The 25,475-nt window shown below is 34.2% G+C and overlaps 1 protein-coding gene across 6 annotated transcripts in view; it reads left to right on the top strand.

The window, feature by feature from the left end:
- Positions 1–25,475, top strand: part of LOC586628 (plexin-B1) — a 75,998-nt gene that overhangs the window by 45,780 nt on the left and 4,743 nt on the right. For all 6 annotated transcript variants that reach the window (XM_031000148.1, XM_031000145.1, XM_031000146.1 and 3 more), the window contains 22 exons: positions 319–456; positions 5,797–5,898; positions 7,590–7,683; positions 8,427–8,617; positions 9,110–9,264; positions 10,832–10,946; positions 11,489–11,622; positions 11,951–12,127; positions 12,934–13,033; positions 13,858–14,094; positions 14,983–15,171; positions 15,831–16,059; positions 16,577–16,719; positions 17,423–17,544; positions 18,025–18,090; positions 19,028–19,105; positions 19,548–19,614; positions 20,090–20,236; positions 21,793–21,946; positions 22,430–22,539; positions 23,175–23,280; positions 25,115–25,200. In XM_031000148.1, coding sequence (XP_030856008.1) covers positions 319–456; positions 5,797–5,898; positions 7,590–7,683; positions 8,427–8,617; positions 9,110–9,264; positions 10,832–10,946; positions 11,489–11,622; positions 11,951–12,127; positions 12,934–13,033; positions 13,858–14,094; positions 14,983–15,171; positions 15,831–16,059; positions 16,577–16,719; positions 17,423–17,544; positions 18,025–18,090; positions 19,028–19,105; positions 19,548–19,614; positions 20,090–20,236; positions 21,793–21,946; positions 22,430–22,539; positions 23,175–23,280; positions 25,115–25,200 — 2,940 coding nt within the window. The remainder of the gene's footprint in view (positions 1–318; positions 457–5,796; positions 5,899–7,589; positions 7,684–8,426; positions 8,618–9,109; positions 9,265–10,831; positions 10,947–11,488; positions 11,623–11,950; positions 12,128–12,933; positions 13,034–13,857; positions 14,095–14,982; positions 15,172–15,830; positions 16,060–16,576; positions 16,720–17,422; positions 17,545–18,024; positions 18,091–19,027; positions 19,106–19,547; positions 19,615–20,089; positions 20,237–21,792; positions 21,947–22,429; positions 22,540–23,174; positions 23,281–25,114; positions 25,201–25,475) is intronic.

Below are 25,475 nucleotides of genomic sequence, written 5' to 3' on the forward strand. Positions count from 1 at the left end.
CACTCTCAATAATGCTCTGAAACACAGGGTCACTTTACAGGATCGAAAGGTACTTCCCTTTATTCACGAATAACTATAACATCAATGTAATTCTACTTCAACAATACTCTGATTCTCTCCGACTTGCCAAAAACACGTCCTCCCACGTTGACGCCCATGCACCACCTAAACTCCCCATGTGCTGACATGCACCTGCTACGGTGAATCAACTCCGTTACAATAATATAAACATTTTTATAGAACACATATGCACCAAACAAGTTGCTCAAGGTTACTGATTTCCGTGCTCACATGTTACCTGACTGCTTGTCTCTATAGAATACTGATGGTGCTGGAAACAAAGGACAGGGGTTTTGCCCTCAGCTGCTTGGAGCAACAGAATCGTTTCTCATACCAGTCGGTATTCCTTCTGGCTACTCACTATCTGCAAAGAACCTTCCTACAGATCAGTCAAAGGTAATTATATTAATATTATGAAGCTAGTAGGGCTACAAGAGATTCACTATTGCATACCACTGGTAGGCAGTTTATATAGATTTTTTGTAAATTCAAGTATAGTGAAAACCTTGTGGTGGAAGTGGACTTACATTACATGTATTACCTCAACACCACTGCTTACAGGTCACGGTCAGATTATGAACAAGACTTGACTTCAGTCTGCAAGTATGAATTTACACGTAAATTTATCTTAAACTTCAGACTAGTACATTTGGATTGAAGTAATGTACTTTTTTTCTTCTTCTAACAAGCACACCATACATTGTGATTAAAAAGAAAAGATGCATTCCCGACTTTGTCCCAAATTTATTCTGCAAGTCTGGCACGTACATAACACTCCCTTGCAAACTCCCTTGCAAATATTGATTGTGTCTACATATACCATGAGGACCTCCCAGGACATATAAGTGAGTTTCCTGACATTTTGTAGGGCAAAATATGCCTTGAAAGTATTGAGCCAGTTTCTCATATCTAAACATATAACTTCAAACGGCATCGCAGTTCACAACACCGGGCCAGAGTCGGCCGAAATATATCTCAGTGACACTATCGCGACGTGATCACTAGTCCACGCAAAGCTTTCGAACTATTTTTTGAACAACAATACAGTTTACCCCCCTCCTTTGTATCGCCGTACCCCTCCACACAATGGAGGGTCTAAACAGTGGATCTAATGAAAGGAAATCAGCCCGAGTTATGGCAGGGAGAGCAACGCGAAACTCACAGTCAAGCGAAATCACGCAAATTCCGATCCCTGAACTTCTCAACAATAAAGACTTCTTTGACATGATCAAAAAAACGATTAAGAAAACAATACGAGAGGAAATGCAAGAACTAAAACAAGAATTCGCCAAACTCTCGAAGCAAGTAGAGTCAAACGAGTCAAATATTGTCTCACTTCAGATCGAGACTGAACGTAAAAGCCAACAAATAAACGATCTTGAAAAACGACTCAAAACACAGGAAGACTCAACTAACAGACTACAAAACAAGTGCAACGACGCCGAGCAGTACTCGAGGAGAAATTGTATACGAGTTTTTGGAGTCCCCGAAAGCACAGGAGAACAGACCGACAACGTCATCATGAACATTGCCAAGGAGAAGCTAGGAGTGGAGCTACAACTAAAGGACCTCGACCGAAGCCACCGGATCGGGGCGATCTGGAGACCAGACACTCAGGGCATAGGAGCCTCAGTTCACCAGCAGAGACTACCAGCGACACCGACCTCGACTCCGGGTGGACCGGAGAACACAGCCGCATCGACACCGACATCGTGGGCCGCTGTGGCGGATAGGGCGACGCGGAGGTCGGAACAGGTTCACCACCGACCGATCATCGTCAAATTTGCTACCTACCGCGCGAAGCAGACACTGATGGCGGTTAGACGCCGGCTCAAAAACTCCGGGATTACTATAGCGGAGGACCTGACCTCCCATAACTACGAAATACTCAAGGTGGCAAGATCGTCACCAAGAGTATCCGCAGCTTGGTCGTCAGATGGCCGCATCCTGGTAGCACTCCCTGCGACAAACGGCAAATCGGTCAGGAAAGTTATCGGTACCATAGAAGAGGCAAGAAAATTAAGGTAACCACGAATAGAACGTGAAGAAAAACTCACATAGACTGATAGACAGCTAGAGAGAGAAAGAGAAAGTAAGATGACAGAACTATAATATTTCCCTGGGAGGTTCCCGACCCTCTCAATAGACATTTTTACTTTGAACTTTTATTATTGAACTCAGTATTCCCTAATAGGGGATTTAATTTGTGATTTTGTGATTTTTTTTTTATTGTAACTTGTTTGACTTATCTGGGTGAGTGTGTATGAAGTGTGTGAACTGTGCTGATTTTTTATCCTCTGCTCAATCATTCATCTGTACGCAATGTATTTCAAGTATATTACCTTTTAATCATTTTCTTAGTGACAATGATTTTTATTGGAATGTATTCAGTTTCTTTCAATTGAATCAAAATATTAATATTGAAAGACTCCAAAATTTGAAAATAAATCCATTTGTTATGAATAAAGAACTCAAATTCAGTGAAACACCATTTTTGGATAATGACTATGATGTAACTCAACTCAAATGTGATTATATGTTTTGTGAAGATTTTGGAAAGAAATATAGCTTATGTACACCATCTTTGTCTTTAATACATATAAATGCAAGAAGTTTAAAAAAGAATTTTGATGATTTTCAGTTACTACTCAGTTCAGTGAAATTTGATTTTGATATTATTGCTGTTTCTGAGACATGGTTCCACCCAAATCTTGATCTTGATATATATTCTATGCAGGGGTATTCCTTGATACAACAATGTAGAGACAATAAAAACGGTGGGGGCGTTGCAATTTATGTTAAGCACAATATCCAGTATAAAATTCGCAATGATTTGACATGCATTACACCTGATTATGAAATTGTATCAATTGAAACAAATGAACCTTTAAAAAAACCTATTGTAATTACTTGTATTTATCGCCCACCAAGCTCTGATATACCATGTTTTATAGAAAAGATGAACTCTGTTTTAGAATTATTGGATAGTGAACGAAAAGAAATATATATTATGGGCGACTTTAATATTGATTTATTAAATTGTGCTTCTCATGATAAAACAAATGATTTTTTAGAAAAAATGCTTTCATTTTATATGCTTCCACTAATTTCGAAACCTACTCGAGTATCTACAAAAACTGCAACACTTATTGATAACATTTTTACAAATACTTTAAATGATAATGTACATTCAGGTTTGTTATACTCCGACTTCTCTGACCATTTTCCAGTGTATTGTATTAATGTTTGTAAAAATAATAAAGATAATCAGTATAGACATCGTTCTGAATTTGCTAGTATGAAGAAAAGAAAAATTACAAAAGACGGGATATCTCGATTGAAGAATGAGTTGAAAAAAATAGATTGGTCAAATATGTATAATGTTGATAATGTGAATTATTGTTATAATGAATTTATATGTAAATTATCATTATTGTACGATGATTGTTTTCCATTGTTACCCATTTTTGAAAAGAACAAGAAGTGCAAATTCAAGCAACTATGGATGAGTAAAGGACTTTTAATATCAGTACGAAAGAAACAAAAATTACATCAACAGTTCTTGAAACAACGTACTGATAATAATAGAACTAAGTATACTATATATAAAAATAAATTAACTTCTTTATTACGAACAGCTAAGAAACAGTACTATTATAAAATGTTTGCTAAGTATAAACATGATTGCAAGAAAACATGGTCACAAGTTAATGTATTACTAGGAAAGAGCAAGAAGAATGATTTGCCATGTAATATGTATTTTGAAAATATTAGTTACAATAATAGAAAAGAGATTGTTGAATGTTTCAATTCATACTTTGTTAATGTAGGGAGTAATCTAGCTCGTGGCATTCCTGTTGTAGATACTTCATTTAATGATTATTTAAAAACTCATAATGATTTTACATTGTTTTTAAAACCTACTACAGTATTTGAAATAATTGAACTTAGTAAAACATTGAAACCATATAAAGCAAGTGGCCCAGATGGTATTTCTCCCAGAGTAGTAAAAGAATGTATACACTTTATTGTTGATCCATTATGTAATATATTTAATAAATCAATTTCTTCTGGAGTATTCCCCGACAGTTTGAAATTAGCTAAAATTATACCCATTTATAAGAAAAATGAAAAAGAAAATATACAAAATTATAGACCAATTGCTCTTTTATCAATTTTTTCAAAATTATTTGAAAAAATCCTGCAAAAAAGAATTTATGATTTTTTGGTTAAAAACAATTTATTGATAAATGAGCAATTTGGATTTAGGAAGACTTATTCTACATGTTTGGGAGCACTTCATTTAACAGATTATGTAATTAAGAATATGGATGAGGGTAATTATTCATTGGGTGTGTTTATGGATTTGTCAAAAGCGTTCGACACCATTGACCACCACATACTGCTCAAAAAATTAAATTATTATGGTATTCGCGGCCTTCCATTGAAATTAATTGAAAACTATTTGAGTGATAGAAAGCAGTATGTGGTGGTTGACGGTGTCTGTTCGACTAAAAGGGATGTAATATGTGGTGTTCCTCAAGGATCTGTTCTAGGGCCCCTTTTGTTTTTAATTTATATAAATGATATTAAACAATCTTCAAATGTATTAAATTTTACGCTCTTTGCAGATGATACTTCCGTTATTACATCACATAGTAGTGTATATACTTTAGTTGATATTATGAATAATGAATTGATAAAATTGGATAATTGGTTCAAATGTAATAAATTATTTCTCAATTATGATAAAACAAATTATGTAATATTTCATTCTCGAAATCGGAAGATCCCTAGTGATTTATTGCCTATACAAATTGATGTAAATATTATAAAAAGGAAAGAATGTGTTCAGTTTCTTGGTATTATAATTGATGAATTACTTAATTGGAAACCTCATATTGATTGCATTTCGTTGAAATTATCTCGAAGTATTGGAGTTTTGTCAAAGCTAAAGCATGTTTTACCATCAAATATTTTGCTTATGTTGTATAATAGTATGATTTTTCCACATGTAAATTATTGTAATATTATTTGGGGAAATACTTATGCATCATATATAGATAAGATTTATTTGTTACAGAAACGAGCCGTGCGTATTATTACTAAATCTGATTATTTAGCCCCATCACGGCCACTTTTTGTTAAAACACACCTAGTCCCAATTTTTGAATTGATTCAATTTAATATTCGCATATTTATGTTTAAATTTCAAAATCGCCTATTGCCAGAAATTCCTAATATAAACTTTGTTATTAATAGTGATATTCACTCGTATTCTACTCGTCAGAAAAATCATTTACATTTATTTAAAGTTCGTACGACAAATGCACAAAATTCTTTCTATTTAAATGGCATTAAGGAATGGAATAATTTGAGTAATAATATTAAGGAAAGTACAACTCTATCTAGATTTAAAGTACGATGTAAACAGTTATTATTTAATGATTTATGTAAACAAGTTTGAGCAGAGGAGGATATTTTGAATGTATGTGTGTATGTATATGTGTGAGCGTGCTTGTGTGTTTGTATCATGTTATTTTAAAGTTTTTTAAACTGTATAATTTATGTGTAGTTTGTTTTTTCTTGTTAAGGCCCCACCACAAGCAATTTGCTTCTAAGGGTGTCCTTTACCGTATTATGTTTACTATGTTACTCATTTGTATGTACATGTTTCATTTTATGGTTAAATAAAACTTTACTTACTTACTAACATGACTTTTTGTATATTTCCAGGGCCAAGTAACATATGAGTGCATCCTTGACATTGAAGGAAAAGAAGTGAGAGTACCCAGTACCACTTTTAATGAAACCTACATTCTCTGCAATGATGAACAGGTAAAACCTCAAGTTCTGCTCAAACCCAGCATTTATCACAACTTTAACAGTAACATATGATTTTCCAATAACATGAAAACATTGAATTAAAATGCAAGTATTCATGGAGTTATAAATTTGACTCTAAAATGTTTAAATGTATATTTAGCATCAACGGTGTGGCAAATTTAATATACAAACAAAAAAGAAAATTATTATGTTGTCATTCAAAGAGTAGTTTGTACTCTTATCGTGCCATAATGAATACAGCCCAGAGCCACAGGGCTAATCCCCATTGTGCCAAGCCACAAATCCCCCCTGTGCCAAGTTTATTTTTGAAATAATCTGATAATCTGATGGTGCGATCTATAGTGTGTGGGAAGCACTCAGCACATTACAATTGGCATGAACAATAACAATTTTATAAATTTATTACGAATGCGAGCAAACATGCATGAAGCAGCGAAGCAGTAGCTCACTTGCATGAATTAAGCAGTGAATTGATAGTGCGCTCGTGTGTACAAAGTGATAAAACGGTAGCGTGCATGCAGTCTTTATGGCAGGATATGAGTTAAGGGTCTTGGTTGTGTAAATCTCTAATTAAGTTCCCAGATATATGTTATACCTTTTGTTTTCCACCTACTATTTGGTTACTGCTAAAATTACTGAAAAGATGATTGCTACTACAAAATCAATTATACAATTCACTCCCAGATCCTAATCAAATGATTGGTCAAGCACGGTCACGTGTGATTCATTAACTGAGCCTATTGCACTCGTTTTCATGAAAAGGAGTGTAATATTTTCCAATACTATTGAACTCGTTTTCAGAGCGCAGTAGTGCACGTAGAGGTTAGAGCGCGTATACTGCGTGAGCATGAGCCTATTCTTGCACAGCACTATGTGTAAATGGGTAGAGGTAATTACTGCGCTTGCTATATCTTTAGCTATGTATGCGCACTAAATTAAGCCTTATTAAACTTGAGATTTATTTGTCAACCATATACTGTCACAAAACAATCTTGAATAAATTCTTTTTACATCAAGTAACAAGGATCTAGGAGTTTCGTTGTATAAAACAAACGATGCATGTTTTCATTTGTTCATTATATGATCTATCCGCTCTCGCTAATGCTGTGTGTATCTATCGCACTCAGCCTAACAGCTTCATGCGATAGATACACACAGCCTTAACTCAAGTGCGGATGGATCGTATAATGAACTCATGCGCATGCATCATTTGTATAATAATAGTTGTGAATAAAGACAAACTGAAGCTTTTTCGCTGTCCACAATTTTCTTTAGTTTCCATTTATGTTGCCTGATTTTAGCTTGCAGTTATTCTTGTGGTTTACTCCAATAAGTGGCAGACACAAATGTTCAGTTTGTCTCTGTTCATAGCTATTCTTACTGGTAAAGTACTTGTATATCCAAAGTCTATGATATTCATATTTCTTCACTCTTTTTTTTGCTATGGAATGAAACCCTGAGATTGCCACATTGTTTGATTGCCACAGAGTATATGATACAGCTACGTATTACTTCTGCCAAAAATAAACTAAGGTGTTCCCCTGTTTGTTCCACTAGTTAACCATAGTGAGAACAGCTTTGAAACCATGTTGATAGATTTGCACTGCAAGTCCCATCTACTTCAAGACAGATTCTCTCTCCTTCTTTTGTCATAACATTGTGTTTTTTGTTTTTGTTTTCAGTACATGTACAATGAAAATGTCCTCGAGAAGAATGTCAGTGTCTCTGTACAGTGGAATGAACAGAACAGCATAGATGACCTGTCAGAAACGCATGGTATTAAAGCCAATAGATGTCTAACATATAATCATGTAACGTTTTACAAGGAGTCAATGGTACTTTATTTAATATCATTTTAGACAGGTGGTATTGGATTTTGAGTTGATCAAAATATGTATTGAAAAATGTCTGCTTCAGATATTACATTTTTAAAGATATTACATGGTGAAATCTTGAATTTGCACTCTAAATTATTGTAAAAGGAGATTGTGAGTAAACCAGTAAACAAAAGTGAAGAAAGTGAGGCAAGCTCGGATGTTAATTCTGAGCTAAATTTTCATTAGAATAATATTGTTTACCTTTTTCATTTCTTTAATTGGAATTTAAAACCATTAGAATGTGTCACATACATGTAGACCTGTGCATGTAGTTCTTGGCACGGGATGAATTTATGTCTTCTGTATTAATAACCTATTGTTTGTGGTCGTTCCCTGAGGAGTGATATTATGTCTACTCTTTATCACTGTAGTATGTGAGTATATAGTCAGACTTAAGGATTAATTATGAACCACATTCAGTTTTAAAATTCTTACAATAAGGGGAATTATGGGTATGTAGTCTGGCACCAGTTACACGACAGCAGTATTCTTATGAATGCTCTTGCATGTTTAAAAAGTCTTTCCAAAAATGTCATTAAGAAAATCAGTTTAAAAAAATTAGTGTGTATAAAGAGTGACTTCTGAGCTGCATTTAATGGATATTTTGAGCTATTAAAAGTATGTTGTTTTGTTGAATTGCAGTCACCCTTTACAAGTGTTCAGTTAACAGTGGAAGTTGCAGTCGATGCCTTTCCCAAGATGCAACTCCATCCATCTTGAAGTGTGGTTGGTGTGGTGATGACTGCAATGTCGTTCAAAGTGAAGTTTGTAAGAACAACCAGTTTCTCCATCAGAATGAGACACATCTATGTTCAGCACCAGTGATCACTGATGTAAGAGAATATTTGTTCAAACAGGATGTAAATGCGAACTATTAAGTCATTCGGATACCGTGGTAATTCATTGTATGATGACACAAGTGTAAAACGCTTCACATTTCTGTATGTCATAGCACATGTAAAGCTAATAAAGTGAATATTTGTATGACCTTTGCTGCACGCAGTTGTCATTCATATACACATTCAGAAACACCATGGCTTACCGCGGCATATATATCTGAACGAGCCTTATACCTGTAGAAAAGTTTTTAATGTTTAGATTTATTTCATATACATTTACATATAATTGGTATTCATTATTTGTATCATACATGTACACACACATAAGGAATCTTATATTTGACACATGATTAGTAAAAACAAACAAACAAGATTCTTAAATTTGGAATTATCCCTTTTGATGCTAGTGATAGACTGAAATAGTTTGATATAAAGAGATATGATGGGATCAATTTCTTATTTCTTTTTTTTCTTCTTTTCTTGCAGTTTGACCCCTTGTCAGGTCCTATTAATGGCCAAACAAGATTAGAAATCATCGGAACTGACATTGGAGTGGTATTTGATGATGTACTTCAAATTTTTATTCAAGATTTGGAGTGCGATTTGAACAACATGGGCGAATATTACCAGCCAGGACAGAGGTAAATCTCATATTTACTCTTCTTTATTACTTTTATTTCTTTTTTTCTGACTGATATATGTAATACCAATTTTCACAATTTTTTTTTTTTAATTTTGTACAATTGTATGTTTATGTTTATAATGAAAATGTGTTGCCAAACATCTTAAAGGTGTAATTAATTGTTTATATAATATGGAATAAGTAAGTAAACTGCATTTCATCAGTTATACAATTGCAAGTTATAGTGTAACACCGAAGGTTGTGCCGGAGGCATTATGTTTTCGGATTGTCCGTCCATCCCGCTTTCTCGTTAACGCCATATTTCAAGAACTAATAGAGATAGGAGGCTCAAACTTGATGAAAGTATGTATCACATAGGAAGAAAATCTTATTAGATTTTGGATTAACTAGGTCAAAGGTCACAGAGGTCAACTTATTAAATTCTTGGCATTGGCCTCGTTATCAAGATATCTCAAGAAGCAATTGAGATATGAGGCTCAAATTTGATGATAATATATATCACCATAGGAACTTAGACAATCTGATTATATTTTGGAGTAACCTATAGGTCAAAGGTCACAGAGGTCAACTTATTACATTCCTGGTATTGATGCGCCTTGAGCATTTCTAGAGATGGATAATAATAATAATAATACTCAGTTCTTTTATAGCGCATAACACATTACAGGATAGCATGTCCCTATGCGCTTTAAATAGAAAGGAAAGAATTACAAGAAAAAGTCATACAAATTAGAAAATCCACTTAGAAGCAAAGAAGTACATGTAGTGTTGGACGCTGAGTTCATGGGTGTACACTTTTAACATTGAATAAATACGTTTTAAAGGGATCGTTTAACAATGTTAAATCTGAGATACACGGTCCTACATGTTACCAGTGTCTGTGATATGGTGTAATATTCGCACTTAAAAATAATCAAGAAGTGCCTCAAAAAAGTAATCTTTGAGTGACCGGTTTTACCATACTCGTTTTCCCCAATAGACTGTAGTGTTATGAAAACCGTCCGGCGAACGGTTTTCAAAATTTGTAATTATAATCATTAATATCTTGATAATCAGACAGGCAATCGGCTTAAAAAAGCCATGGAGTTCCTGACTGACCTAAAGGTATATAATTATCATTGCAGCGTGAGCTAAATCAAGGATTATTTCTAAAGGATCTAAGACAAAGTTACCGGATCCCTTTAAGAGAAACCTTAAACTTGTTTAAATTATTGTGATTTCTGCGCTTTATAAATATTGTTATTATGTTATTATTATTGGCCTCGTTATCGTGATATCTCAAGAAGCAATTGAGATATGAGGCTCAAACTTGGGGATAGTATGTATCAACATAGGAAGATGATCTGATTAGATTTTGGATTCAAATGTCAAAAGTCACAAAGGTCAATTTCTGAAATAACAGGTTTTAGCTTTGCTATTGTGATATATAAAGAAATACAAGAGATAGGCTTTTTGTTTTCATTATGATATGTCACAAATATTTCCATGCATTTCGTATACTGAATTTATGGTGGAGGCATATAGGAGACGCAGTCGCATTTGTCTTGTTTGTTTTTGTTTTGCAGTGTAAGTTGTATGACAGCAATATCTACTGAAGTAATATCAGGAGGCATTGAAATCACGGTGGTGTCAGGGGAAGGAAACAAGACAGGACAGAGCACTAAAGAATTTCAGTATAGGGTGAGTAAGATGAAAACCTGTCTAGTTTTTATCCCTCTGCAACTGTGGTGGAAGAGGCATTAATTCATTCATTTTTAATGTGGTATATGTTAAAATTGAATTGAATTAAATAAAAAGGTTAATATGACTATTAAACAAAACAGCAACAACTGAAATATATTCATGATGTTATAAAAGTTTGAATGTAGGCTTTAATATTGATGATTATACATGTAGCCAAAGTATTGGGATATAATTGTTGAGTGAAACAATGGAAATATAGCATACGATAGACAGTTTACAATGTCTGGATTTCCAAGAATACTTCTTATAATTGCATAATTGCACCGATAAGCTCTTAGTCCATATGTTCTTGTATATTCTTTTAAGTATTTAAATCTTTCATGGGAGGGAACTTAATGATCCAAATTCATGTCAACAGTTGTTAGATCAAAATGTAAACATGCAGATAGATGTATTGATTTGTTTTAACATACATTTCATTTCATATCCTTTGAGAAACAAGTATATACAATATGATGACATGTTCTGGTCTCTGATAGGATCCTGTGATCACAGGGTTTGATCCTAGAGAAGGACCCGTGGCAGGGGGTACAGAAATCACTATCAATGGCATGTACTTGGACACTGGAAGGGACATTACTGCAAGTTTCAGAGATGCAGATTGCGTAGTGATGTAAGTAATGTGTATTACATTTAATGCTTGATGTAATTATTATGTACAGTCCACGGTAATTCTTTACTGTTTAAACTTTAATTAGTAATAAAATGTAATGAAGCGCATTGGAATATTGAGAAGAATTTGTATAGCTACTAGGCCTTGAGAAATATTTTTTTGTACACATTTCTTCATTGATACCGTTTTAGAATATTTTGTAATGAATATGTGAACTTCATCATATCCATTCATGAAAGGCTCCATTAATTCAAACAAATATCAGGCAGAGATTGAAAGAATAGAAGTACATTCAATCTGTAAATGGGTATTATTTGTTATTTTGTAGTTCTGTTCAAGACTCATTCGCAACCTGCATCACAAGCAGCATACCAGAGAATGAACAGGTTACTGTAACCTTGGCCATGACATTTGATGGAGAAGAAAGACCTTTCAGCGATTACACCTTTACCTACATGCCAAATCCAAGGATTGATAATATTGATAGGACAACATCTATCATGTCGTAAGTAACATGGAATATGAATTTTTAATTTTTTCTCCATCCTCTATTGTCATTCATTTACATGGTTACAAAGAATCACTGTGATAATTCCCCATGGTGAGCTTAGTCATAATAAACATTTTGGTGAATAACTTTATAATAGAATTATGAGTCAACTAATAGAAATAGATTCTTGTAAGTTTCAGTGGTATTAAAAATTACCCATTGGCAATGCAGTAATTTGTAATGTTATGCATAGAGAACTCTACCTTTGTTAAGAAATCATTACAAATATCCCTGTTCATTTTATTGATAGAATATATTTTGTTATTCAAGAAGCAGCATGGTTATTTAAATTTCACACGTGTCTGTTCCACCAAAAGCATTGTGAAGAGGGATTATATTGACTACTTTGTACTATGTATAAAACAATTGGTAAAGTTCTCCATGGTATGACATAATGGATCATTATTGCTTCACTATTACAAGATTTTTCATAAAATGAGTGAGTAAAACAGTAAAAAAAAATGGTAATCCTCTTTTTCCTTGTTCTATTTCTCTGGAGCTTTAATTGATCTATTTCTCTAATTTGTTATTATTCAGCCCAAGCAACCATCTAAACATGTGTATGATAAAGTTTATCATTATTTTTCATAGATACTATATACTATAAGAATATATAGATTGACCATTTTTTCTTTGTTTTACAATTGACCAAATGTTATAAAGTACCGGTATTCCCTGTCTGTAATTTTCACATATGACTGTTTTCTTATATTTAGGTGTTATTTGAAGCTTACCTTGGAATTTATTTTTTATTTCAACAGAGGAGGTCTTGATATCACACTAACTGGCGTTAGATTTGATCTGATCCAAGAACCCAGGATTAATGTTACCTCTCTCACGACTAATGCAAGCAACTCTGAGGTATGGTATGCATTCTCTATATTTCATTCAAGTCCCATTACTGGTAAAGGGTATCAATCATCAAGATGTATTTTTGCTCTGTATATGCAAGGGAAATGATCAGGTTATAGTATATTAGTATATTAAAAAATACGTGCTTCAAATATTACTTATACAAAGAGATGTGGCAATTTTAAATACATTCATTAAACATAGAAGAAACTTGTGAGAAGATTATTTTATTTTCCTTTACATGCTCTAATAGTACATGTGCATTGTTTAAGGCATACTAGTCCTTATGTAGGGTATTATGTTATCCTTTATTTCTTTCATACTCCTTAATTGTTTTATAGCCCGTAGAATGCTTGGTTAAGCATTGGTTTTATTGGTTGATATTAGACGTTTTAGTTATACTCATATATGTTTAGGAGATTAGTAACCATAGATAGATTGATTGTAAAAGATTGGATGACTACCTGTATGCTCTTTCTCAGGCATACCCTTGTACATTGTATTTAGTAACATTTAGATAAATTTATTTGACACAGTACTGCTTTAGCATACTTTGTATTTGCTTGTACAAGTACATGTATGTTGTCAGTTTTATATAAAACATGAATGAATTGTTCTGCCATGCATACACATTTACATTCGCACATGTAATTGTTAATCTACAGGTTTATTCCCAAATTTTCTCTTTAAAATCACATTTGGTTGTGTTCATAAATTATTGGATCTTATATGTGATCATAATGCAATAACATGAAATGGAATTGAAATTTTAATACTTTTCATATCTTTTGTTCTATATTCTTTATCAATGCTTTGACATTTATGTCCTAAAGCTCTGCAATGGAACAGAAACCATTCTCAAATGTCCAACACCAAGTTTTCCTGATGATGCTATCCCTGCTAGAAGAAGACGAGCAACAGACGATGCAATGATCGCAAATTTATCCTTTGACTTTGATGGAAATGTGATTGATGGCGGCACAATTGAATATTTCCCAGACCCTGTGTATGTAAACTTCAGTGGGAACAGCAGAATTTATAAGAGTGCTAATAAACGACTCGAGATTACAGTGAGTTTAGGAGTTTTCTTCATACACACCTGCAACACCAAATTTCTGTTCATGAAATAAGTCATTTAGCCTGTATTGATTAATCATTTCGAAAAATGTTGTCATCATTACTCTGTATTTGCAGATACGTTTTGGTTCGCGTACATGATCGTTTTTTATTTAATTTTTTCAATTGAAATTTGAATTGCTTTAATAATAGACGTTGTTATTGACGGTTAGATTCTGCCATGTAATAGAAATATTGCAGTAATGCCTCTAGCCTATTCTTGATACTGAATTAATGTCTGTCATGATTCTATGTAAATTTGCAGGAGAAATTTGCCTTCTTTTCCTTTTCACATATTGAAGAAAGAGCCATACGCTTTACATACGCTTAAAATCCAATATAAATGCTGGCTTAAAAGACACTTGAAAGTTAAAATTTAATGTTATAGTTGTGGATTACTATATTAATTTCAATATTCTCTGTATTTTGTCATGATATCTGCCTTTAAAGAAGAGTACATCTTATATATAATTTTAATGTAATGTACGTAATACAATACTATTTGTAAAATAATTTTTATAGCTATAAAATTAAGTGTAATGTGTTTGCTATCTGATATATGTCAAATGTATTTCATAATTAATTATTATTAATGAATTATTATTGTGTCTAATGCAAAGTATTGACATATTTTGAGTAACTTATTATTATTATTATTTTTTGTATAGTAATGTTATTGTTATTATTCATTTCAAATAGGGAAATTAATTTACACTGAACATTTTTAAGTTCATTGGCATATTAAAGGACTTTGATTTTTTCTATTCACAGGCTTGACTGCACATGCTATGAGTAAATTGGTTGAAGCTAAAATTGTAAATTCTGCTTCTATGTTTTTCTAGGGCATGGATTTAACCTTGGCAAGTACAGAAGACGATGTACTAGTTTTGTTAGGACCTGATGGAGAATGCACTGTTGATGATCTTGGAATGAATGTCCTGCGTTGTCAGCTACCAGATGTCCAGCCTCAAGCAGGAAACTTGAATGGAACACTAGGTCAGGGAGATGCAAAGAATCTTCCAGCTGTGACAGTAAGTTATTTTTCTCTTCTGCAAATTTTCAGTTTCAAGCATCTGAACTAAAAACAGGAGAAAATAGCCATTAAAATGTACTGACCACCCAAACATGTTGTGCTCTTGATGTGAGGGTTCTAATTTGCCATAGTGTATTCAAAATAGGAGCTGTGAATACTAATTCTACTATCAAAGAGCTATTGCAGTTTCAATATGGTAAAAATAAAATAGATTTGTTAATAGACTGGTCGACACACACGTACCTTTCTCACAGAACCCAAGTTTAAACCATTAACATATATAATGCCAAGTAATTTCTTTTAAAGATTGATTTCATACATTCTAGCTACTCAAAAGTTAATTTTTTTTTTTTTTAGGTGATTGGTACATTTTAATGACACCTGTCAAATTTTTCAACAAAATTTGGAGGTAATTTATGAATTTTATTGTAAAATGTGAGATGTATTCAGCAAACATGTAAAATGATGTTAGTATTATTACTTTTCCAAGTAGAAATCTCTGTCACTTTGCTAGTGGATCAAGTTAAAACCAACCTCTGATTATATTTTGATGTCATATGGATTTGCAATACTGTTTAGTTATGTTCCATCATGTATTTTTAATTTTAAAATAATTGCAAAACTACGTATATGCTGTATATTTTCCTCTTGATGTAGGTGAAGCATGGAAATCTTTGGTTTTACCCTGGATTTGTTCAATATTCAACCAATACTGGACCCTCGATTGGGCTCATAGTTGGACCTACTGTTGGTTCTCTAGTGGTAATCATTATTGTCATGGGTCTTGCTGGAAGGTTCTTGGTCAAACGTAGACAGAAAGCTATTGATCAGCAGGTGGATGAGTTGGAACTTCTTGAAAAAAAAATTCAGAATCGTGCAGAAGAAGGTAAATATCACCAGTAACTAGTATAGCTCTGTATGACAGGAAGTCTTGTCGCAATACCGGTACTACTAACATGTTCAAGTATGTTCTCAATGAACATGAAAGCAACCTACAAGAACACTAGTTGATGCACCCTTATACCTGCACAGAAGTCAGTAGCACATTGAATCCAAGTCCGACTCAGGTTCCTTGTACAGAGATTTTATGTTATCTTTAACTTTTGTCACTATACTCTTTTACTGTTAACTCAGGTAAAGTTTTTTTTATTGACTTTATACAATCTTGCTGTACTTAAATCTCTATTTTCAGGTGATTTGTACACTATACAGGCACTATCTTGCAGCATATAGGGCCCTGTCATATCTAAATCCACTTACAATCAATCAAAAGAAATCTGTTGTATCATTATTTTTGCTACAATTGGTTTTACCCCACTTTAAATTGTATGTTTCTTGAAGATTTCTGTTGTGCAATTGCCCAACCATCTTTTTATGATGAGTTTTTTTTTACTTCCCTTCAGCCTACCACAACTTGCAGGTTGACATGACAGAAGTTGAAGACCAGGTGAAAGGTCTTGGTATTCCATTTGTAAACACCCAGGACTATGCCCGAAACATGCTCTTCTCAGGTCTGGATATCCTCCCTGCTACCGCTGATCCAGAGGTCAGTATGTATCACATCTCTATCAGTAGCCACCTCTTTATGAAGGCAACCTGTCTAGAGTGACCGTGGTTTTGTATTCCTCAAGAAAGAAATGTGTGTTGCAGAACCTGTCTAAAAAAAGGCCACCTTTCTACAGTGTCCCCTTTCTCGGTTTCCCTTAGGTGGCCTCCATAGATAGGTTTGATTGTCTTACATTTGGTGGTTGCTGTGTGATTCCACAAACATGATGGACACCTGCTATGTGCAGGAATAGCATTCTAACACTGTACAAATAGAGCCTTTTGTTCCATGGCAAAAGTACTATAGAATAGATTTTCTTTTATGCAAAATATATTGTAGAATTTACAGAAGAATTGTATCAAAGTGTAGCAGAATTATTGGTCACAAGAAGACTATCCTTCTACAAATGAGATTATGCTATATAGTGTCAACGTAGAAGCTTTTTAAATGCACATTAATATTAAGAACAAAGAAGCGAAACATGTTGATGCACATGCACCTGTAAATTAAGCAACTTTTATCCAATGATTAAGAGCTACAAACATTTCTGTATTTCTTCATTTATACTATACATTAGCCATAAATATGATGATCATATCTTTACAAAAAAACACAGATAAGAAAACAGACAAAATGAATGTTTAAGTTTTAATGCATGCACATATGAAAGTAATTTGTAAACTGATTTACTGTATATGTATAGTACTTGGATGCAGATCTAGAGCGAGCAATGATCACATTCTCCAGACAGCTGAATAACCCTGACTTCCTCGTCAAGTACATTCAAGAGTTGGAAGAGAGGAGGAAATCTCAGAGGAGAGACCGGTAAATATACACTTCTTTTCTCTAGTTGTGTCCCTTTCTGTTACTCTTGTCATTTCACAATAACAAACTTGACTGCACTGTGTATCATGTAGGAGGTGTGTGACTGTAATGCTGATCAATTTGCTCCTGACGTTTCCTTTGGTTTTGTTTATTGGTTATGTCATCAATGAAAGATATTTAATAATAGTGGCAAATGGAATGTTGTTGAATCTAGAGGAGCACAATTAATACATTTACCTCATGAATTAGTGCAAATATGATAATTACTGGGAAAATTGTTATTACTTCAAATGAGACTAATAGAGACATAGATATGGTGTTATGTAGGTCTTATTGCAATGTAGATGTATATCAGAGCAATTGAACAAAGCACATTACAAATTCATTGAAGGAGAAAGAGACTCTGATTATACTCTCCCGCAGTAAGTTTGAATGTGGCGTGTGAAGTGCCGGATAAACTGACGTTCTTGTTATTTTCAGAGTCAACATCGCATCACTTATTACAGTTATTCTGGTATCAGAAGGGAACTTTGACTACTTCACTAAGTAAGTATTGATATCCTGGATGGCCATTAATCATATGGATGTATTTTCATTTCATTCTCATTTTGCACTGTGATATTTATAAGTTTACCTTATATTTGATATATATGTACAAATGTATTGATTTAAAAAATTTAAACTACACAGGCATACCCAGATTTAAAAGCACAGTACTCTGTAATTCCTGTTGCTCTGGCACTCCTATTTTAAAAGTTTATTTTATTTTATTATCCCCCTCCCCCCCATTATTTGTTTATTGTGTAGTTTATCTTTATTAGGTAGTTTATGGAAGAAGAAAAAAAGATAATAAAATAAAAGATTTGAGTCGTGCCGCAGCATGTCCTTCGGCATGAGATTAATCTGCATTTGTCCCTCTCTACCCGGGTGTTAAATGGGTACCTGGTATGATGTGAACGTTATGTAGTATGCTTGTAAAATGGAGCGAGGCCAAAATACTCCGCAGGGAGTGGGGCGCATGCACTATCATGTTCCAATTGGCAATTGAAACCGGTGACAGGGGTACTAATTTCAATTTTAAATGCTTAGAAATCTAGTATTAAGGGCTATACAAATGTGACTTATTATTATTACATGTATTAAAGAAGGGGATTTAAGTTAATTACAATGGAAGTGCATCATCACATATATATTGTATGTGACAGGAATGATTAATTTATGTTTAATATAATTTTACTCATTTCCCTGTTGGCACATTGTTAGCATGTTTGAAGTGCTTCAAGTAGTACTTGGCGTTTATCAAATAGTAGAAATAACAAATACCAACTTAAGAATTCCCTGTTAATCCACCTTTTTTAAACATTACAATGAATAGGAATACAAGTCTGCACACATAGAATTTGGCTTTGCTGGAGCCTAAAAAACATTCTACATGTTTGTTTTCAATGCTCAACTGGTTTACATCTACTTTTTCCCTCTCAAGGATCCTCAAAAGATTATTGGAAGATCAGATCAGTGATGCATCAGATACTGGAAGACAACTCAAGTCTCTCTTTCGAAGGTAAGATGCTAAACACATTTATTTAACTTTTGAATTTTAAACCTAATTGCTACTTAAGCATTGTCAAATATACTGCTAAAGGGCACAGGCCTGCTAGGCTGATCATATGAACATTTCAGGTGTATGGCTCTATTTGTTATATTTAGTCATTAATTTTTATTTCTTAGTGATCTCACTTTTTAATGTCTGAAATATTACTAGAAATATACATTCTGCTCTTGAAGAATTTGAATTCTAAACTATTGTATTGATGCATTTTTAGTGAGTAATATGTTTTACACACTGGCAATATTTTATCTCCATTTTCTTCCAACTTTATTATTCAGATATTTAAAGAGCAGAATTTGTTAATGTTATTTTCTCCTACTTGGCATCTAATATCTTCAATCGTAAGTACATTGAATATATTTTTATCATCTTTTTTTGTTTATTTTGGTCACAGAACTGAAACAATTGTTGAAAAGCTGCTGGCCAACTGGTTTTCTCTCTGCATGTACCATTATCTTAAGGTATGTTTTGTTATCTACATATTTCATTTTAATAATGCTTCATGTACTTAATGTGTTATTTAGACTAATGGTAAATTAGTATCTAATTGATACATGGTGAGATAAGAGCAGTGGTGATATGTACCTCATAAATGTGTGCTATTTGATCTTTGATCACTGTTTATTACCAACCAAGTTCATGAAGATATTGCATATATATATATATATAATGTCTGATCAAATCACATTGTAATACTTTTAGAGCCGTACATGTAGAATTTGCCTTTATATTACTTCTACATGTATATTGCTTCAAACAAAATAAAGTATATAGTTTCATTTGGTAAATAACATGACTTTTTGATAGTTACATGCACACACATTTCATTTTAAAACATTTTATATTATTTTACTCTTTCAGACAAAACTCTTGTATTTACATTGCCTATCAGTTTGTTCTTATCATATAATTTTCCTTTCTATATTTTATTGCCAGAAACATGTTGCCAAGTCACTGTACCTGTTATACCAATCTATCAAGATTCAAGTTGAGAAGGGACCCATTGATATCATCACTGGACAGTCTTACTTCTCACTCAACTTTGACTGTCTCATAGAGGAGGATGTTCCTTATGAAGAAATGGTACCTTACAGTTTAATCCTTACATGAGATACCAGGATTGATAAACTCTAAAAGGGCGAGGGAGGGGGATCTGTTCCTTGTTATTGTACCTCATTTCAGGATACTTTTTCACATGTGGAATTTGGGCTAAAAATATGAAGTTTCCACCATGATTTATTAAAAAATGTACAGTAATGTGATATTCAATCCCAAAATGGAAATTGTTTTGATGTATACAGGTACATGTAGTCTACCATGTAGGTGGGGAGGGGATGGGGGTGGAGGGGACTGTCATTGCCCCCACCCTTTGAGCATAGCAATGTCACTTAAAGATCCCCTTTTTATGCCTCCGCCACCGAAGGTGGTGCCGGAGGCATCATGTTTTCGGGTTGTCCGTCCGTCCCGTTTGACCGTTATCACAATATCTCAAGAACCATTTAAGATTTAAACTTAAGACTCGGGAATAGTATTTATCACCATAGGAAGACGATCTGATTAGATTTTGGAGTATGTAGGTCAAAGGTCACAGGTCACAGAGGTCAACTTATGAAATTCCTTGTATTGAGTTTGTTAGCACGATATCTCAAGAACCATTTGAGATTTAAACTTCAAACTTAAGGATAGTATGTATCACCATAGGAAGACGATCTGATTAGATTTTGGAGCACGTATGTCAAAGGTCAAGGGTCACAGAGGTCAACTTATGAAATTCCATACATTGAGATTGTTATCATGATATCTCAAGAACCACTGGAGATTTAAACTTCAAACTTAGTGATAGTGTGTATCACTATAGGAAAACAATCTGATTACATTTTGGAGCACGTAGGTCAAAGGTCAAGGGTCATAGAGGTCAACTTATGAAATTCCATACATTGAGATTGTTATCATGATATCTCAAGAACCACTGGAGATGTAAAAACTTCAAACTTAAGGATAGTATGTATCACCATAGGAAGACGATCTGATTAGATTTTGGAGCGCGTAGGTCAAAGGTCAAGGGTCACAGAGGTCAACTTACGAAATTCCATACATTGAGATTGTTATCATAATATCTCAAGAACCACTGGAGATTTAAACTTCAAACTTAATGATAGTGTGTATCACCATAGGAAGACAATCTGATTAGATTTTGGAGCACGTAGGTCAAAGGTCAAGGGTCACAGAGGTCAACTTATGAAATTCCATACATTGAGATTGTTATCATGATATCTCAAGAACCACTGGAGATTTAAACTCCAAACTTGTTTAAATTGCTCTATGGCGGAGGCATCATTTTCGACTGCGCGCAGTCAAAATTCCATCTAGTTAATTGTTGCATTGATGTGTTGAGCAGAGTTGTAATACAGAGGCAAATAAGTTTCTTTTCAGAGATCAGTTGAAAGTTTGAAGCTTTTGTGTTTTAGAACTAATAGAGAATTAATTGCTCAAAACATGTTCATTACATGAACAAATTGGTAACAGAGAAATGGAGAACTTAGAATAACCTATACAGTAGGATTGCAGGTGCACCATGTGAGATGTGAACATGTTTATAGTGAGATTCAGACAAACTTTCTGTTTTTGTCTAAACACAGTCGTTGTCTGTAGTTGGTGCTGATGGGCAGCATGAGTACTATGTTACTGTCCTCAGCTCTGACTGCATCTCTCAAACTAAGCAGAAGATACTGGATGCAGCTTACAGAAGACAGCATTTTGTCAAGCAGAGTAGAGCTCATGAGTTGGATCTCTGTGAGTTAGAAATCTATTATTCAATCTATTATTAAATCCTCAGATGTTTTGTTTTTGTTTTTGGCGAGAATTTCCAGAGTGCACATAAATATGTTATAAATATTTGATGACCGACGTAGCAAGTGGAAGCTAAAAATTTAAACCTGACAAGTGAGATTTAAAACAAGTTTTGATGCTATGGAGCCTCTTTAACAACAAATATTGTTAAAGGGTTATGAGCCTGTTTTAATAAGTATTGTGATTTATTATGATGCACACATAATCAAGATGATTTTGTTTATGATGGCTATTCACTTTTTGTACAGGGGAACTGATTGTATTGACTGCCTGTTTATTTTATTATGTTACATAAGTATTGTACATTTGTCAGAAGTAGAGTAAATTGTCCTGATGCATGTTATGAAAATTGGCCAAATTTAGGAAAAGGGTCTGCCGTGATAAAATCAACTACGGTGGCAGGAATTGTACAATTTTCTTTCTCAGTGTGGTACCATCCTGGTGGAGAGCAGAGGATCTTACGTGATCAAGATGAATACAACACACCAACAGATACATCTATGGCTGTACAAGTAAATACACTCAGGAGTGTTGGGGTAAGCTAGAGTCATCACAGTTTCTAATTGTCTAAAATAAAGACACAACTTAGGTCTATTTATATTGCGCAGGCCTCTCTTGGGCACAGAAATTGTGTGCAAAACTGCATATTCAAATACCTGAGAGTTAATGTGTAGGGAAAAGAACATGCTAATTCTAACTTCGCTATTTCATCCTAGCAACGCATCATGAATTTCTAATGATTTGAACAAGGTAACAGGTCAAGTTATATGTGAAAACCTCGTTAGTGCATTCTGCTTATAATCTCAGCATGCCACTGACTCTAGCAAATACCAACAACAGATTGGGGGAGGGGGTTGGCACGGGGGTGCAGGGGTATTTTCCCCTCTATTAAAACCCAATGCAGCTTAATACCTTATATAAACAAAACTAAAATGCACCCCTACAATTGTGTTCTGTGCCACCATAATTTTATGTATATACATGTGTGATAGAGCAATGTGCGTGAAGCTAGATGTAGTTCAGTCACAGTTTACTATAATCCTACAGTGTAACCCTAACCTTACATTTTAGTAAAGTTAACTCATATGTGTATGTTTACATTGAATTTGGTTCACATTATATGTATCTGGATGTCTATTAAACAGTAAACATGTATCCTTGATGTACACAGGTGACAACTGATTGTCGGATGGCGATGATCAATAAAGTTGGTAATCTTGAAGGCCATACTGGAAGCTATACACCAGTCTCACCTGGAGCAAAGTCGTTCTACATTTGTAAGTAGCAATTCAGAAACTGGATTGTCAAATTCATTTCTGTTTTGCTAACTTTGATTTTAAAAATTATATATGTTCAGTATATACGTGTGGGATCATGAATGAAAGCCTAATTAAAATTGCATGAAATTCATTTGCTTAGAGCTGGAAGGGCTGTAACCCATATCTGAGACAGAGTTAAAGTCTATTTTGCTGAGCTGGAAGGGCTGAAACTCATATCTGAGACAGAGTTAAAGTCTATTTTGCTGAGCTGGAAGGGCTGTAACTCATATCTGAGACAGAGTTAAAGTCTATTTTGTTGAGCTGGAAGGGCTGTAACTCATATCTGAGACAGAGTTACAGTCTATTTTCTGAGCTGGAAGGGCTGTAACTCATATCTGAGACAGAGTTAAAGTCTATTTTGCTGAGCTGGAAGGGCTGAAACTCATATCTGAGACAGAGTTAAAGTCTATTTTGCTGAGCTGGAAGGGCTGTAACTCATATCTGAGACAGAGTTAAAGTCTATTTTGATGAGCTGGAAGGGCTGTAACTCATATCTGAGACAGAGTTAAAGTCTATTTTCTGAGCTGGAAGGGCTGTAACTCATATCTGAGACAGAGTTAAAGTCTATTTTGGTGAGCTGGAAGGGCTGTAACCCATATCTGAGACAGAGTTAAAGTCTATTTTGCTGAGCTGGAAGGGCTGTAACTCATATCAGAGACTGAGGTAAAGTCTATTTTGCTGAGCTGGAAGGGCTGTAACTCATATCTGAGACAGAGTTAAAGTCTATTTTGCTGAGCTGGAAGGGCTGTAACTCATATCTGAGACAGAGTTAAAGTCTATTTTGCTGAGCTGTGGAAGGGCTGTAACTCATATCTGAGACTGAGTTAAAGTCTATTTTCTGAGCTGGAAGGGCTGAAACTCACATCTGAGACAGACTTTAAGCCTCTCTTGGTGAGCTGGAAGGGCTGTAACTTATATCTGAAACAGAGTTTAAGCCTATTTTGCTGAGCTGGAAGGGCTGTAACTCACATCTGTAACAGAGTTACAGCCTATTTTGCTGAGCTGGAAGGGCTGTAACTCATATCTGAGACAGAGTTAAAGTCTATTTGCTGAGCTGGAAGGGCTGTAACTCATATCTGAGACTGAGTTGAAGCCTATTTTGCTGAGCTGGAAGGGCTGTAACTCATATCTGAGACAGGGTTTTAGCCTATCATAGTGAGCTAGAAGGGCTGTTACTCATATCTGAGACAAATTTTAATCCTATCTTGCTAAGCTGGAAGGGCTGTAACTTATATCTGAGACTGAGTTGAAGTCTATTTGCTGAGCTGGAAGGGCTGTAACTCACATCTGAGACAGAGTTTAAGACTATCTTGCTAAGCTGGAAGAGCCGTAACTCCTATCTAAGGCTTAGCTTAGCAAAATATAGTGGTACGAAAAGTCACATCCAATCAAAATTTATGAAAATCAAAATTTGATCATACAGAGGTAGAACTTCATGGTTGGGGTATGGAGCTGGTATATGGATATACCATCTCGATGAGGATTGGTGTTAGCTAAATTTGTATTCAGATAATTGAAAGAGGATATTTCAATTGAAAAACATCACTAACTATACAATGCATTTTGTGTTCTAGATGTGTATTTTTGTGCCACTATATTTTGCTAAGCTGACTTTAATGAAGTTTAAGGTACTATAATTGCTATTTTTTTATATGTTTTTATCAATAAATCACTTTATTTTCAGTTTCAATTTATATACTATCTCGGCTATTTTGCATGTATCATATACTCTTGTAACTGTTTCTGAACTGTCTAGTTAATTGCTGTTTCTATTTAACTTTGATGATTCCAGATGAGCAGCAAGGAAATACTGATGTGAGAGATAGAGACTACACTAGGATACAGACACAGAGAGAAGGCTTCCAACACTGTCATCTGGTAAATGCTTCTTTTGTGTTTTTTAATTAAATAGTACAGTGCAATTATTATCAAATCTTGGGGGGGGGGGGTTCTGATCAAACTGTTGTTTTCTGTTTGTTATATTCTGCTTTAATACCAAACCAATGGCATTGTGTGCCACTAGACAAAGAGTAAGATAACAAATTTCAGGATGGAAACAAGATTTTCTTCTTCTTTTTTTCGTTCACCCTTTTATTTTCTGCTATTCTTATTTGGACATTAGTTGAATGCCTTTTATGGTATTAAATTAATTA

The sequence above is a fragment of the Strongylocentrotus purpuratus genome, unplaced genomic scaffold (assembly GCF_000002235.5).
Source record: "Strongylocentrotus purpuratus isolate Spur 01 unplaced genomic scaffold, Spur_5.0 spur5_scaffold_6, whole genome shotgun sequence".
Lineage (NCBI taxonomy): Eukaryota > Metazoa > Echinodermata > Echinoidea > Camarodonta > Strongylocentrotidae > Strongylocentrotus > Strongylocentrotus purpuratus.